Here is a 16199-nt window from a genome sequence, read left to right on the forward strand (position 1 = left end):
GCGGAATTTGACATTGAAGTTCGATGGGAAAACTATCAATGACTACCTAGGCTTTCCGTAGGAAGATGAATCATTGTACTTAGAAAAGGTAGCATTGGATGAGGCAGCTCGTCCGTGGTTGGCAGAATACCTGGCACTCCCGGGTACCACCCCAGCATGGTTGACATCTGGAGCCCCAATTTTGAGGCGAATTTTAAACTTCGAGGCAAAGGGGTGGGAGACTTTTGTGTGCAGCAGGCTGGACCCTACTACTTATAAGAACTCTCTACCTATCTCCCGAGCAATATTGGTGGCTTCTATCATGGCGGGGTACCCGATCAACATCGTGAATGTTATGTCTGAGGTGATCACAAGGGTGGTAAATGAAGGTGATAGATCCTACCCTTTCCCAAATTTCCTGACAATGTACTTTGAGGACCAAGATGTGGAGAAAAAGAAGTTTGATGTGAAGGTGAAGCCAAAGATGACTTTCTCCTGGAACAACCTCAAGGGTAATGACAACCCAAAAGGCAAAGACCCTAAAGGCAAAGCCACTGCTTCTATTGGCCAGTCTGAAGAGCTAGTAGTAGTAGTAGCTTCTTCTCAGCCTCCCTCAGCTACACTAGACATTGCCCCAGGACCCTCTACTGCCACTGCTCCAAATATCCCCTCATCATCAGTTTACCTGTTTACTGCCCACCGTTTGAGTCAAACCCTTGCCAGTATCAACAACTGGATGTAGGCATCTACTTCTAAGCTATTTGTGCTTTCTAGCTTGGTAGAAGCCCTGTCCGTACCCCCTCAACCACAGGTTCCAGCCTCAATGGAAGAGACTATCAAGGAGCTTTTGGACAACCAGAAGAAGCTCCTGGAGAACCAACAGTTGATATTGGAGGTTGTAGGTACTCATAGGAAAGAATTGAAGGAGTTGACTAAAAAAACAAAGAAGCTTAGAAAGACTCGAGCATCAAATGAGTCTATGAATGAGTTGAGGGCAGAAGTGGAAAAGATGAAGGTTGCTGATCATTTGCCATTGGAACTGCTATTGCATGAGCAGCCTCCAGCAGCTCAGACTGAGCCAGAGCAGGAGCAGTAGATGGAGAGGGCACCGAAGAGGAGGAGAGTGATCCCACAGACGGCTGACGCAGTGATAGAGTTGGAAGACCCGCAGGGAGGTTCCTCTAGCCAGCCTTAGGTCTCAGAGCAGCCATAGGTCCCAGTGCAGGCATAGGTTATAGAGGTTGAGTCATAGGTTCCCGAGCAGCCCCAGGACCCAGGGACCCAGGCTCATTATCCCATGCAGACCCAGGACCAATAGGGAGTTTTCTTTACTCTCTATCTTTTCTTGAGCTATTTTTGGTTAGTTAGCATTAAGGACAATGCTAGCTTTCATTTGAGGGGGTAGCCCTATTTTGATGATATTGGGTTGTAAATATTATACTATTTTCTTTTTATTATGCTTTTTCACTTTTGGTATGTATATAATTTTACCAGTTTATTTCACTTTTCGTACTTTGCAACCTTGGTCTGTATATAAAGTTACTTTCTGATGTATATATTCATTCACTCTTATGTATATTCGTCTAAATCCCCTAGTGTACATATTCATTTTACTTTCCATATTTTATTTCATAGCTTTTTACTTCATTTTGTAGCTTCTTATTTTTAGTTTTGCGTGCAATAAGCCTTTGGTTTTCTTAATGCCACAGTTCTTTCCAAAGGTGGAATTTGTGTGAACCGGGTGGCTCTTCCCGATGATAGATGGCATGACAACCTTCTTAAGGGTTTGAGTCTGTTTTCTTTTTGTTTTTGTGTAAATAGTAGCTAATGAGTAATAGTGCCTCAAGCAAAGCTTCACTTGGGTCTAACATATTTGTCTTTGATCTTATGGTCAAAAACAAATTGGTGTGTATAGGATGGTGACAGTTGTGACCTTGAGACTCTTGTGTTGGCCGATAATCATCAAGTGGTTTTTGGGGACCATTTATGTTACTCAAATCTTAGCTAAGGTTGTTGTGGGCCCCCGACTCTGTCTCTTTAGCAATCGTATAGCTTATGTGGTGAGAATTTAAATTGCAAGTCCAAGTCCCGTGCCATTAGTCTAAAACTTGTCCTGAATGTTTGTCTAGGAGAAATCTTAAGTGTAGTTTGACTTGAGAAGTGATTGTAGACTCTTCTTGATCCGAATGATATCTTGAAAACTTCCATATCCTACCAATGATAATATCCCTAGTCAACCCTTTTGAGCCATAGCCCTTTTTCTTTCAAAGATCATGATACAAGCCTTTACCCGTTCTAAAAAGACCCTCTCTTGGCACCCGATCTTTCCTTAGAACAAGGAAAAAGCATAAGTTTGGGGGAGAGACGAGGAATGCAAAAAAGTGGTAAAAAGTACAAAATGAAGAAAAGGAAAGGCAATGAAAAAGAAAGAAAATCAAAAAGTCAAAAAGAATGAACAATGTAGAAGAAATTAAGGGATTCAATAAAAGTAAAGAGATGAAAGGTGTGAAAAGTTTAGTAAGGAGAAAAAGGTTTGAAATGAACAATAAAGAGTGACAATGTGTCTCTCTAACCCCGTAAGAAAGAAGTAAATGACTCCAAAAAAAGTCAAGAGAATGTGTGCCAAAATGAAGAAATGAAGTGCTTAAGGGAAGATGAAACCTACTTAGACCAAATATTTTCTACCCTGAACCAAAAGCCTTCACTATATCTCTACAAAAGCCCTATATGATCTTGAGTTGAATGAAACTTACATTAGTGGTGACTCACATAAGGGGCAAGCTTATGGTACTTAGAGCCGGACTTGTGATCTTTCTTTGAGAGAGATGAGTGTGTTTTCCACAATCCTCGTTCTGAGTGCTACAACCTAAAAGTAAGGTTTGCTTATAGAGAGTTGAGAAGTATGAGTTTGGGTTCCACAATGACCAAAGTAGTAGAAAGAGTTTCCTTGATGAGTTGAGTCAACTCTTGATGCTCTTGTGTCGCACTAAAACCATGGTGCTTAAAAGGTTGAATGTTGTTAATGATTCATTTGATTTGAAGGCAATTGTTAGTCTCAATTGATGCTAGATGAGGTCACTTTAGGTCAGTTGAATTTTCTTGGTTTTATTCTTAGAGAGGTGGGAATTACTTTGTTTGCTTGAGAACAAGCAAAAGCTTAAGTTTGGGGGAGTTGATAACTAGGGATTCTAGTCTATTTTATACTCTTTTTCGCTTGAGTTTTGGACTAAAAATGTATACAAGTAATCCCGAAAACTTACATATTGTGCTTGTTTGCATGGTTTGATCAAAAAGTGACAAGTAGTCAAAACCAGATCAAAAAGGAGTGAAACCTGCACAAGTACCAAGAACAAGTCAAGGCACTGCTGTAGCATAAAATCCACTGTAACTGCAACAGACCCACCGTAGTCGCAATCCATTTAGTGCGGTCCGCGGTGGAAAAGATCAGAGAGATGCACTTTTGGAAGCTCAAGCACTGAGGTCCGCGGTAGAGTCTTCGCGACCGCAGTAGCCTCTTTGCGGCCGCAATCCATTTTATGCGGTCCGCAGAGCGGGGATTCAGAGAGCTAGGAGTTTTGAAGTTGGAAGCCATTGTAGTCCGCAGTTCATTTTGTGCGAACTGCAGTGAAGCCACCGTGGCCGCGGTGTATTTTATGCGGACCACAGTCTCCAGATTCAGAGACTGAGCAATGGAGCTAAAAAGCCTCACCGTGGCCGCGGTGCATTTTCCGCAGTCTGCGGTACCTCCGTCAGGGGTATTTTTGTCCAAAAAATCCGGCCTTGTATAAATACTTCTTTTTCATATTTTTAGGGTATCTTTATCTTAGCAGAGCACGTAAACGACGGTTTTAGTCCATTTTGAGTAATTTGTAGCTAGTTTAACGCTGAATCTTCAATTCTTAGTTTGTAATCATATTACATGGGTTATTATTCATCTAAATATCTGATTTCTTCCATTATTATGAGTAGCTAAACCCATGAGTTAGGGTTGTGACTCAACCCTAGTATGGGTATTTGATGAGTCTTTTATTTTAAGGCTTAGATGTTTATGGGTAGATGATATTTGGACTGATTTGTGTTTTTCATGTTGAATTAGTGGTTGCAAATACTAATTTGTGCCTTTTTGACTTGGGTTCTTCTTGAGAAAGAGAGCTTGAGTCGAGGAAAATTAGTCCAACAAGAAATTGGGGTGTAATCAAGAGATTGATAGCCCCAATTAAAGGGTTAAACCTAGAGATAGTAATACCCGACTTGAGCCTATATTGCTTGCACAATTTTGACACCAATTAGTCTTGAGAAAGTCAATTAGGGCAAAGTCACTCAAGCTACCGAGAGGTATAAAGTGAGTTGTTTCGTGCATTGGCTATATCGCAATTCCCAACAAAACAACTTTGCCTTAAACTTTAGATCCCATCAAGTATTCACCTAGGAGAAAGTCACTTCCCTAGTGCCTCCTTAATCATTTATAAAACCTTACAAGCATTCATATTTAGTTTAAATTCGCATCTCATTAGCATAAAATTATAAGTTACAAACAAACATATATGATTGGAAGTGTAATTAAGAGCACTACGCACTGTTAGTTTAGATAGGAATCCAAATCCCAAACATTCTAGCTCCCTGTGGATTCGATCCTGACCTTCTCGGGTAAAAGCTGCATCGACCGCTCTTGCCACTTTGTAGTGGTATAGGATTGGACCCGATCAATGTCCTCTAACCGAGTTTAACCTCTACTTCGAGTCGCCCAGACTCGGACTCATAGCCTAATTTGAGACTTCGAAATCACGCTCCTTGATTTCGACCGTATACAGATAGTCTCCACGTTTATTAGAATGAAATGATATAAAACGATTTGGGTTCCCGAAGCCCTTAGTGATGATGTCATCCTCGTGATGCCAGCGTTCGAAGTGACCAAAACGTCTCATAGGCCCACTTCCCCAAAAACATTTAATGCATGCTAGCGTTGGTCGGCCACTAATGCCACCGAAGAGTCGCTGCCCCTCTATAAATATAAGGCATTTTCTCTAAGTAAAGATATTTACCATTTCTTCAATCCTTTCCCATCTTCATCTCTTTCTTTAATCACTTGCTTCCTCTGCCTCTTTATGCGTCGAAAAAACACCAAGCCCTTGCCGGAAACACCACATCCTTGTGCACCCGCATTCTTTAGCATACAACTTTGGCCAAAATTTCCAAGACGGTCCCCAAAAAGGATAAAGCATCATCTTCCTCTGCCTCCCGTCTAGCCAAACCGGTGGTGTCTGTGTCGCCAACACTTGAGGAAATCACCCCTGGTGATTGCATCATCAAGAAGGACTTTGGTATCGAGAATCCTCTCGATGTCGAAGGCCGATGCGAGCACGTATCCCGATATATTAGCTTGATAACAGAGCAGCTCACCAAGGAAGTAAAGAAGGATTGTCAGTGGGGAGACGAGGTCAAGGTTCAGATCCCTGAGGCCTGATGAAAGCATAACTACCCACAAGGAGGGGTTTTTTGAGTGTTTACACTTACCCCTTCACACTGTTTTTAGACTTGTGTGCATGTTTGGTTTGGAGCCCCGAGGGCTCGAGTGAGTTTTAGATAGGCCGCGGAGTGATTTGGACTTAAGAAAATTGTTGGTGTGTTTCAGGTCTGCAGGCTCGCATTTACGAAACCTGGCTCGCAAATGTGAGCATTGCATTTGCGAAGACCCTTCGCATTTGCGATAAAAAGGCTGGGCGGGACCTTCGCAATTGCAAAGTTCATCATTGCATTTGCGATAAGAACATGTCGCAATTGCGAACAAATGTTCGCATTTGTGATAATAGCAGGCCTGAACATTCTTCGCAATTGCAATGTAATGTTCGCATTTGCGGGGTACGCAATTGCGAACCCCTGATCGCAAATGCGATAACTGCGACTGTTCAAAAAGAATTTTAGATGGGATTTCATTTCATTCCTTCAAATTTTCAAATCCTAAGCTCCCATAAGCGATTTTCCAAAGAAACGTTTTTCCTCAAATCATAGGTAAACAATTTCTAACTCATTTCTTTCAATCTACTTCATCTTTTCACAAGATTTCATCACAAAATCTAGGGATTTTCATGGGAAATTGGGTGTTTTTGGGTGAAATTTTGAAATTTTTAAATTTGGGGATTTAGACCTCAAATTGAGGTCGGATTTCAAAACCAATTGCATATCCGAGCTCGGGGGTGAATGGGTAATCGGGTTTTGGTCCGAACTTTGGGTTTTGATCAAGCAGGCCCGAGGTCGATTTTTGACTTTTGGGAAAAATGTTGGGAAACCTATAATTAAGCATTGGATTTGAGTTCTTTAGCATTTATTGATGTTATTAAGTTAATTATCACTACATACAAGTAAATTGGAGGTGAAATCTAGAGGGAAAACGATATTTGAGGCTTGGTTTTAGCCGTGGAATCGAGGTAAGTGTTTAGTCTAACCTTAGCTTGAGGGAATAGGTATTGTCATCTATTTTCTACGTGTTAGTGTTGAGTACGACTTATAGGTGTGGTGACGAGTATCTATAAGTTGGTGTCAAGCATCCAAGTGAGTCTTACACTGTGACTGTTGTGACTCTTATTATGTATTGTTCATGCTTAAATTGATTATTATCCATGTTGAACAAAACTTATGATATTTTCTTGGTAATTGACCATTGTTGAGTATTGACTCAAGTTGAGACTTATTTCATGAAGTTAACTGTTGAAACGAGATTGGTTATAGATGATTCCCTTGTCGGGATGTTATTGTTTCTATTGTTGATTCCCTTACCGGGATGTTATTGTTTCTATTGTTGATTCCCTTGTCGAGATGTTATTGTTTCTATTGTTGATTCCATTGCCGGGATGTTATTGTTTCTATTGTTTGGGTGAAGAAAGAGTGATAAAGCACGAAGGGTGATGCCGTGCACATTCATATTTATGCATATGGTGAGGAAGAGTGATAAAGCACAAAGGGTGATGCCGTACACATTTACCTTTATATTGATGCATATGGTGAGGAAGAGAGATAAAGCACGAAGGGTGATGCCGTGCACATTTCTATTATTTATATGGTGAGGAAGAGTGATAAAGCACGAAGGGTGATGTCGTGCACATTTCTATTATTGTTTGCATGGTGAGGATTGAGAGTAAAAGCACGAAGGGTGATGCCGTGCATTTTCTGTTTGTTGTGATTATTTGTTGTTATCGTTCAAGTGCCTTAATTGTTTCATTTCCATTATTTCTGTGTTTCCTTATTCTGGTACCCCCATAGCATGTTGCCCCTTCCCATTAATTTTTGTTTAGCTCCTATTATTGTTATTCTGTTAGATATTATTTAACTGTACAGGTTTATGTTGGTTGTCGTGTCCTAGCCTCGTCACTACTTCATCGAGGTTAGGCTCGACACTTACCAGTACATGGGATCGGTTGTACTGATACTGCACTTTGCACTTTTTGTGTAAATCTCGGTGCCGGACCTTGTGAGTAGAGCTTGGGTGGCTGCCTTCAGTCCAGTGGAGACCCAAGGTAGTCCTGCAGGCGTCCGCAGACCCTAACGTCCCCTTCTATCCTATTTCTTCTCTGTTTATCTACTTTACAAACAGATTTATATTTTTTTGTTCAGACCATTTTTTGTAGTATTCGTAGACCGTCCACGAGTTGTGACACCAGTTCTAGGTGGAGTTTTATTACGTTTTCATTATTTGTATTAAGATAATTTGTTAAATTATGTTCTTCCGCATTCATTCGCTGATTTACTTTTGTTAACTTGCAACTTGTTAAAGATAAAGGGAAAAGGTGAAATAATTTGTAACGTTGGCTTGCCTAGCGAGTACAATGTTAGGCGTCATCACGGTCCCGACGGTGGAAAATTCAGATCGTGACAGGTAATCAGCATGCCATGCATGGATTATCAACTACTAGAAATGATCCATAGGATCATGCCTATTGTAATTTCTAGTTCTGTTTTTCTATTAAATAAATATCCAGTTTATCAAAAAAAAAAAAAACCCTATACATCTAAGTTGTCCAAGCCAAATTAGCTTCTTCGATATCATAAGTTGGACTAAAACATATTTATATGGATTTTGTTCAGCACGAACGAATGAAGAATAAATGCAAACAAGTGTTACTGACATCCGTCCTGTCGAATGCTCTACGTGAATTAAAATTTGAAGTCTTTGGATGAAGGATATTGGCTTCACTAACAAATATATATTGAATCCTAAAGCGACTTCCATGTTGTTATAAGCCACTGACGGGATGAAATATGCCTTCATCACTTTTTATAATGTTAAATTAAGAAAGTGTCTTTCTTAAATTTATTACGTGTAAAAGATAGATACTTTCATGTGTAAAAACAAATCTCTCATGTGTAAACAAAGAAATAGGATCATAAAACTAAAAACAAATTTGTAACCGGCCAAAAAATCATTTGACCCCACTAACGAAGTCCTAAAATATAAGCTAATGATGCAATCGAAACTAAAATTGTTTAAATTATTTCTAAAAATTATATATTGTTAATATACAAATTTTGGACATGGAATCTGTTTCGACTTATATATCGCATCTGATTATTGTCCTACAGGTACTTAGTCCGTTGGTATCATAATGGCAGGAGTAAGTTTTCGGATTGCAATTTATAACTCGCAATTGGTCATTGCAACTGAATGTGATTATAAGTCGTAAGTTGAATTTGACAATTGCGATTATAACACTATTGCGATTTATAGTTGCATTATAATTTATTTATTTTTTTGGTAATTAAAGAATTTTATTACCAAGTATCAATATGTACAAGTTCAAAACTGGAAAAACTAAACCACTGAGCTATTGACTGCAAGTTGGACATGAAGCCCCAACTGCAGTGATCATCTTATCATCCTCTCTATATCTATATCTCTTACACCTATGGATAACTATTAAGCTCTCTCAATCTACAGTTTATCTTAGTTTTCCTGTTGCTTCTCGAAAGATGTCCTGAACTAACGCTCTAAGTATCCCGTCTACTTGCTGAGACTTAGCCTTGAATATTCTCGAGTTCCTCTCTATCCATATGTAGTAGATGCAGCTTGCTAATGTCATTCTATATACTTCTGCCTTCTGTGTTTTTCCCTCCATTTCCTTTGATGCCAATTCCACTTCTTCATCCCATGTCATTAATGATCTTTGAATCCCCTGCCATTTCAATAATCTTTCCCAAACCTCTCTAGTCACCTTGCATTCAAAAAATAGATGTTGCATGGTTTCATTTTCTTCCTTACAGAGCTCACATGTTTGATCAATCATCGATCCACAGCCTGCTACCTTGTCTTTGGTATGTAGCCTTGGTTGTAGTGCTAGGTTTAGTATAAAACCCCACCTAGGTACAACATAGTTGTTAAAAGTTAGTTTCCTCCATGGCATTTTAGGATAGTCTTCTCTCAACTGATGGTACATCACTTTTATGGAGTATGAATTCATTTTCAGCAGATCAGTGATGCACAACCCTGCCTTTGACAGATATGTTTTAGCTTTTAGTATCTTGTTTAGAACCCAGGAGGCTTGGTTGACTTGAACTTCCCAAATATTTCTTCCTTTCCCATAGTATATATGGACCCAACTTACCCACATCTTATCTTTCTTTGTGCATAGGTTCTACGGTAGTTTAATCAAGGCAGCCTTGTTCCAGGTCTCCAGATGCAGTACATTAAATCCTCCTGCTGTTCTTGGCCAGCATACCTTCCCCCATGCTAGTAGTGCTCTTCTTGATATATCAGCTGTGCCTGTCCTTGCATGTTGCTTCTTTCACCTTAACAATTTTCTTTGGTAGCACAAAGATTTGTGACCAGAAGACTTGGATTGAGAAGAGTACATTCTTTATCAGCTGAAGTCGTCCAGCATATGATAGGAATTTTGTAGTCCATGTAGTAATACTCCCTATCATCTTCTCTAGCATTGGTTGGCATTGCACTATTGAAATTCGTTTAGAGCTCAACGGGACTCCAAGATATCTGATTGGCAATTCCCCATACACCTGAGGGAAACTCCTTTCCTGCTATATCCCTTAACTAGCTCATGGCTAATTATAATGTTATCAGAGATCACAGGCTGCTTGATTCTGATCAACCAGGTAACTCATAACTCCTTGTAGCCTCTTGGTTAAGATGTTTGATATCAGTTTATACACTATAGTACAACAAGAAATGCGTCTGAATTGTTTGATAGTAGAAGAGTTGTTGACCTTTGGTATTAGAGTGACTGTGGTGCAATTAATAGGTAGATACATTCTCCTGGTTGTTAGGGATACAGTAGATATGCCCTAGATTCAATCTCATATTTGATGATTTGAACATATTTTTGTGAATGTTATTTGATATAAAAATATATGGCATTTGATATTCTTTTATATATCATAGTTATTATTAATTATTTGATTAATTTGATAAGCTCCTTGATTAAATTTTGAGATTTGTCATCGTGATAGAGATTATGATAATGAGAGCAAAGTCTCTTACAATTTAATCTAAATTTGTTCTTCATCGTAGAATTATTAATTTGGACATTAGTAATCCGGTTAGATCAATATTTATGTGATCGTCTTTATTGGATAAAGATTAATTGATCTCATTAACTAAATCACATAGATAGATGATGCATATAGAGATATGATCATTGAACCGACCATAAACTGTCAATAGGATATTCTCTTGAAGAATGTGATGTAAGAGTTTCCTTTGACCTGAGATCGTCATAGTAATTGACAAGCTATTTATTGTGCTTTTATAGCAGACACCTATGGTCCCAGGGCGATAGTTGAAAGGATATTGGGTACGATTAAATACTTGTAGAATTCGTGATTGATCAAGATGGAATCTGTCAACTCTTGGTAATGAGTTTAAGCTCCATGTTGTCATGAATTATAAATGACCAAACTAAGACCTTGGTCAGGGCAATTGAATGAAAGAAGAAATGAATTTCTTAGGTCATTCAATGGTCGATTATATCTGACATGAACACATAGTTGGTCGCCTATTAGAATTTGACAGTTGAACCATATCCTAGGGTGATCCAGAGCTATAAGGACAGGAGGAATTACTACATTATTCTTCTACTGGTTCGTGAGAGTAAATTGTATACTTCATTCTATACGGTCGTTAAGGAGTGTTGCTAGACGCCACCCTTGATTAGTATATTGATGTGATCAATTTACTACCAGTTTAGTATTGAACCTATGGGGTCGCATACTAACGAGTGTTCTGATTTTTGCTAAAGGATTAGTTACTTTATTATTTGTTAATTAAATTAAAGAATTTAATTAGTCAAATAAATTTAGTTATTAGTCCAAATGAAATATTATTATATTCTTTGTTAGCACATAGGATATAATTAATATTGTGAACAAATTGAAGTTTCTATTTAGAATAGAAAATAAATTATTTTTCTTGGTTGAAATATATTTGATTGAAATATATTTGAGATATATATAATATGAATTAATATTGATTTATATAAAAGTTATATATATAAAATATTAATTAATTTACCAATTTGGAATTGGATAGGAAAAGTCCATAAAAGGACGTATGAATTGAATCCAACCAACTCCAACATTAAGTTGGATTGGTTCGGCAGTCACGTTTAGTTAAAACGTGATTTCAGAATTTCCATACAATTCGATTGTGATTTATTTTGGAATAAATTTTTACCCTAAATAAATTATTACCTCAATCAAATAGGAAAAGGGTTTATAGGTGATGCTATATAAAGGGCGATGGAACAAAAATTTGCACAATTTTTTTTTCTTGAGAAGAAAACTCACTTTGTGAAAGTGAGAGTGAAATACAAAGCCAAGAGAAAAAATACAATTGCAAGAAAAGTGTTTCTTGTTCTTCTAACATTGAATTGAGATTTTTGTGAAAAATTTCAACACAATATTTCGTTCAATTTGTTCGCGGGTTTCATTGATCAAAGAGTTGATAGCAAGGATCAGTCTCGGTGTGGATACGCATAGAGTCTTCGCACTATCGAAGAAATTTTGAAACAACACTCTCTTCACCAGGTACGTCTTAGATCTGATCTATTGACATATAAATAAATTTTAAACATAAAAAGATCTGCCTAGGATTGTTATTGTCTTCCGCTGCGTGTTACGAACACCTATACGCAATCCTTCAGTGGTATCAGAGCAGTGGTTTATTGTGTCTAAAATTTATTTACGAAATATTTTATATTATATTTGAAGAGTTCAAACCATAATACATGTGTCTTGTGCAATAGTTAAATCGTTTGAACTATTGAGATAGTTCATAACTTGAATTTAAAATTTTGTATTAGATACAATGGGAATCTATAATAGGTTACATGATTCTATTGTTATTTTCAATTGTTATTAGTTCATGAGATGTTAATTAATAATAATATTCTAGCATGAATTCTTTTTATGTGATATATAAGATAAACATGTTAGAGGATGTTGAATTTTGTTTTAAGTCACGTGCTTGTTCATTATATAATTTTGAATTATTTATTACATGTGATGTAAATCAATTTAGGACTAAGCATGTAGACAACTTGAACTAAATTCACATGCTATAAATATTTGATCTTCATGTTATTAAAAATTGTTTTAGTAACAATTCCCTCTTACTAAAATTTGAGTTCTTAAATAATAAAATGTAAGATATTTTATTATAAAGCTATCCATCAAGGTAATTAATTTTACTTATTTCTTGTTTATAAGGAGCGGCCTGATTACCAGGAGACTTATAGTTCGAGAATATGTTAAAATTATTTATTGCATTAGATGTATGGATTGAAAGAATTATTCAATTTTACACTAGACGCCTGGACTACCCGGGGGAGTATAAAATTTAATAAATTCTTTGCTATCATGATGGTTGAACTCAACTATGCCAATAGGATCGACCTGACTACCAGGGGACTATTTGACATAGAGCTATTTAAGGAAATTGTATGGGGATACAATTGGTAAGAGTACCTACTTTTAAAATATATGTGAGAAATGACTTGACTTCCAAGGGGCTCATACATATTGTTAAAGGATTCCGTTACTACACTAACAAAAATAAAGATTTCGTAAACTATAATGGGGGTAAATAGTTTAAAATAATTAGTGGAAATATCATTTAGATAAAAGTCCATGTCTTTATGATATATGCAAATATGTTCTTATATTATTGCCTTTTCTTTTCTATATTTTAGATTTCTCAGTATGTCTGTTATTTCACTGTGTGAAATACTTGAGACCAACAAATTGGTAGGACCAAACTTTGATGACTGGTATAGAAATTTGAGAATTGTTCTCATGCATGAAAAGCTTATTGATGTGATCGATAAGCCTGCAAAGATAATCCCACCAGAGAATGATGTTCAAGGCACAAAGGTTTATCAGAAATACTTGGAAGAATGCATTGCTATTAAACACATCATTCTCGCTTCTATGAGTTCTGAACTCTAGAGGAAACATCAGAATATGGATCCAACTGCAATCATTGAATATCTTAAGAAGATGATTGATACACAGTTGGACATTGAAAACTCTCCAGTTGGACCCTTTGTCAATCATATGACCGTTCTTACTGAAGAACATGAGAAGTTGGGGTACAAGCTTGGTAAAGAGCTTTCTGAAGATTTGATCTTGCAGCCAGTATATGATGCTGAATGTTTTCACTGTAAGAAGAAATGGAATTGGAAGAGAAACTGCAAGGAGTATCTTGCAACACTAAAGAACAAGAAACAAGGTGAGACATTAATGAAAAATGTTTTCAAGGTTTCTTTAGTTACTACTAATTCTTCACTGTGGGTATTAGATACTGGCAGTGGTTATAACATCTGTAATATGTTGCAAGGGTTCAAGGTAAGTAAGAGGCTAAAGAAAGGAGAAGTTAATCTACAAGTTGGAAATGGTGCAAAAGTTGCGGCCGTAGCTGTAGGATCAATTTCTTTAATAATGCCTACGGGCAAAGTACTTATGTTGGATGATTGTTATTATATTCCTAAATTTGTTTCGAACATAATCTCAGCTTCTATGTTAGACAAACGTGGTTTTCGCATAAATATAGGCAATGGTATTTGCTCTATTTATTATAGTGATAATTTATATGTAAATGGCTATCTCCAACATGACGTTTATGTCTTACCTAATGTGAATGCTAATTCGATTATGCATGTTTCAAGTCTTAAGAGGAAAAGAGATGATCATGTAAATCAAACATACCTTTGGCATTGTAGGCTTGGTCATATTGGAGAGAAAAGAATTAACAAATTGTACAAGGGAAGATACCTTGACAAGTATGATTTTGAATCATATCCAACTTGTGAATCTTGTCTCAAAGGAAAAATGACCAAATCTCCATTTACTGGAAGTGGAGAAAGAGCTTCTGAATTATTGGGACTAATTCATACAGATGTTTGTGGGCCCATGAAAATCCGAGGTAGAGGTGGATATTCTTACTTCATCACCTTCACTGATGATATGTCAAGATATGGATTTGTGTATCTTATGAAACACAAGTCTGAATCTTTTGAAATGTTCAAAAGGTTTCGTAGTGAAGTTGAGAAGCAGACTGGTAAAAGTATCAAAGTACTAAGGTCTGATAGATGTGGAGAATATCTTAGTGAAGATTTTACCAGATATCTCAAAGAGAATGGGATTCTCTCACAGTGGACACCTCCAGGAACACCACAACACAATGGTGTGTCTGAAAGGAGAAATCGAACCTTATTAGATATGGTGAGATCTATGATGGGGTTCACTGATCTTCCAATAAATTTATGGGGATATGCTTTGGAAGCAGCAACATACTTACTTAATAAAGTTCCCACTAAGTCAGTCTCTGCAACACCATATGAGATATGGAAAGGATGTAAGCCTAACCTTAAACATATTAAAGTTTGGGGTTGTCCAGCTTATGTTAAGAGACTACAGTCTGATAAACTTGACTCAAGATCTGATAAGTGTAGGTTCATTGGGTATCCCAAGGAAACAATGGGATATTATTTCTATCACCCTTCTGACCATAAAGTGTTTGTGGCCAGAGGAGCAATCTTTTTGGAAAGGGAATTTCTTTTAGAAGGAAATTATAATGGAGAAATAGAACTTGATGAAGATCAAGAAACTAATGAATCAACACAAAATAAAGATCATGAGAACCAAGTTGAAGAACCTTTATTGGATGTTTTGAAGTTGCCAAGGAAGTTGCTATCTTCAACGGTTGAAGTTCAAGAACTAAATGAAGTTCAAGAACAGGTTAATGAACAAGTTCCTAACCAAATTGAACAACAACCAAATCCAACACAAGGTGAACAAGTTGTACAAGTACCTCTTAGAAGGTCTACACGAGAACGTCATGTACCAACTAGATTAAATTTATTGGTACAAGATGATGTATCAAATGAGGTTGATCATAATGATGATGACCCTAAGACCTATGAAGAGGCTATACAAAGTTCCGATTATGAGAAGTGGCAAAAGGCCATGGAATCCGAAATGGAATCTATGAAGGAAAATAAAGTATGGACTTTAGTTGAACCTTCAAAGGATATAAAACCTATTGGTTGTAAATGGGTTTTTAAGAAAAAGATTGGAGCAGACGGAAAGGTGGAGACCTACAAAGCCCGTCTTGTTGCCAAGGGATATCGTCAGAAAGAAGGAGTCGACTATGACGAGACTTTCTCTCCCGTGGCAATGCTCAAATCTATTCGGATTTTGCTTGCTATAGCAGCATACTATGATTATGAAATATGGCAAATGGATGTGAAAACAGCTTTCCTTAATGGTGAGCTAGAAGAGGATGTGTACATGACACAACCTGAAGGTTTCACATCTTCGTCTGATTATAATAAAATTTGTAAGCTACAAAGATCCATTTATGGACTAAAGCAAGCTTCTCGAAGTTGGAATATTCGCTTTAACAAGAAAATTGAAAAGTTCAATTTTGTTAGATGTGAAGAAGAACCTTGTGTGTACAAAAAGGTTAGTGGTAGCACAATTATATTCTTAGTATTGTATGTTGATGATATATTGCTCATAGGGAATGACATACCAGCATTGCAAAGTACCAAGATTTGGCTATCTGAACAGTTTTCCATGAAAGACTTGGGAGAAACAGCTTATATATTAGGAATAAAGATCTATAGAGATAGATCTAGGAAGCTACTTGGACTTTTCCAATCTTTGTACATTGATACCATCTTAAAGAGGTATAACATGGATAATTCCAAAAGAGGCTA

General features: G+C 37.1%; 1 protein-coding gene across 1 annotated transcript; it reads right to left on the reverse strand.

Moving 5' to 3' along the window:
- Nucleotides 1–8909: 8909 nt before the first annotated feature.
- Nucleotides 8910–9404, reverse strand: LOC142176040 (uncharacterized). The gene has a single exon (XM_075243080.1). The coding sequence runs from the start codon at nt 9402–9404 to the stop codon at nt 8910–8912; it is 495 nt and encodes a 164-aa protein (XP_075099181.1).
- Nucleotides 9405–16199: the final 6795 nt, after the last annotated feature.

Source organism: Nicotiana tabacum, chromosome 22 (genome assembly GCF_000715075.1).
Source record: "Nicotiana tabacum cultivar K326 chromosome 22, ASM71507v2, whole genome shotgun sequence".
NCBI lineage: Eukaryota > Viridiplantae > Streptophyta > Magnoliopsida > Solanales > Solanaceae > Nicotiana > Nicotiana tabacum.

Excerpts from the sequence above, each read along its gene's own strand:
- LOC142176040 (XM_075243080.1), bottom strand. The coding sequence starts at position 9,404 with ATGTACCATCAGTTGAGAGAAGACTATCCTAAAATGCCATGGAGGAAA.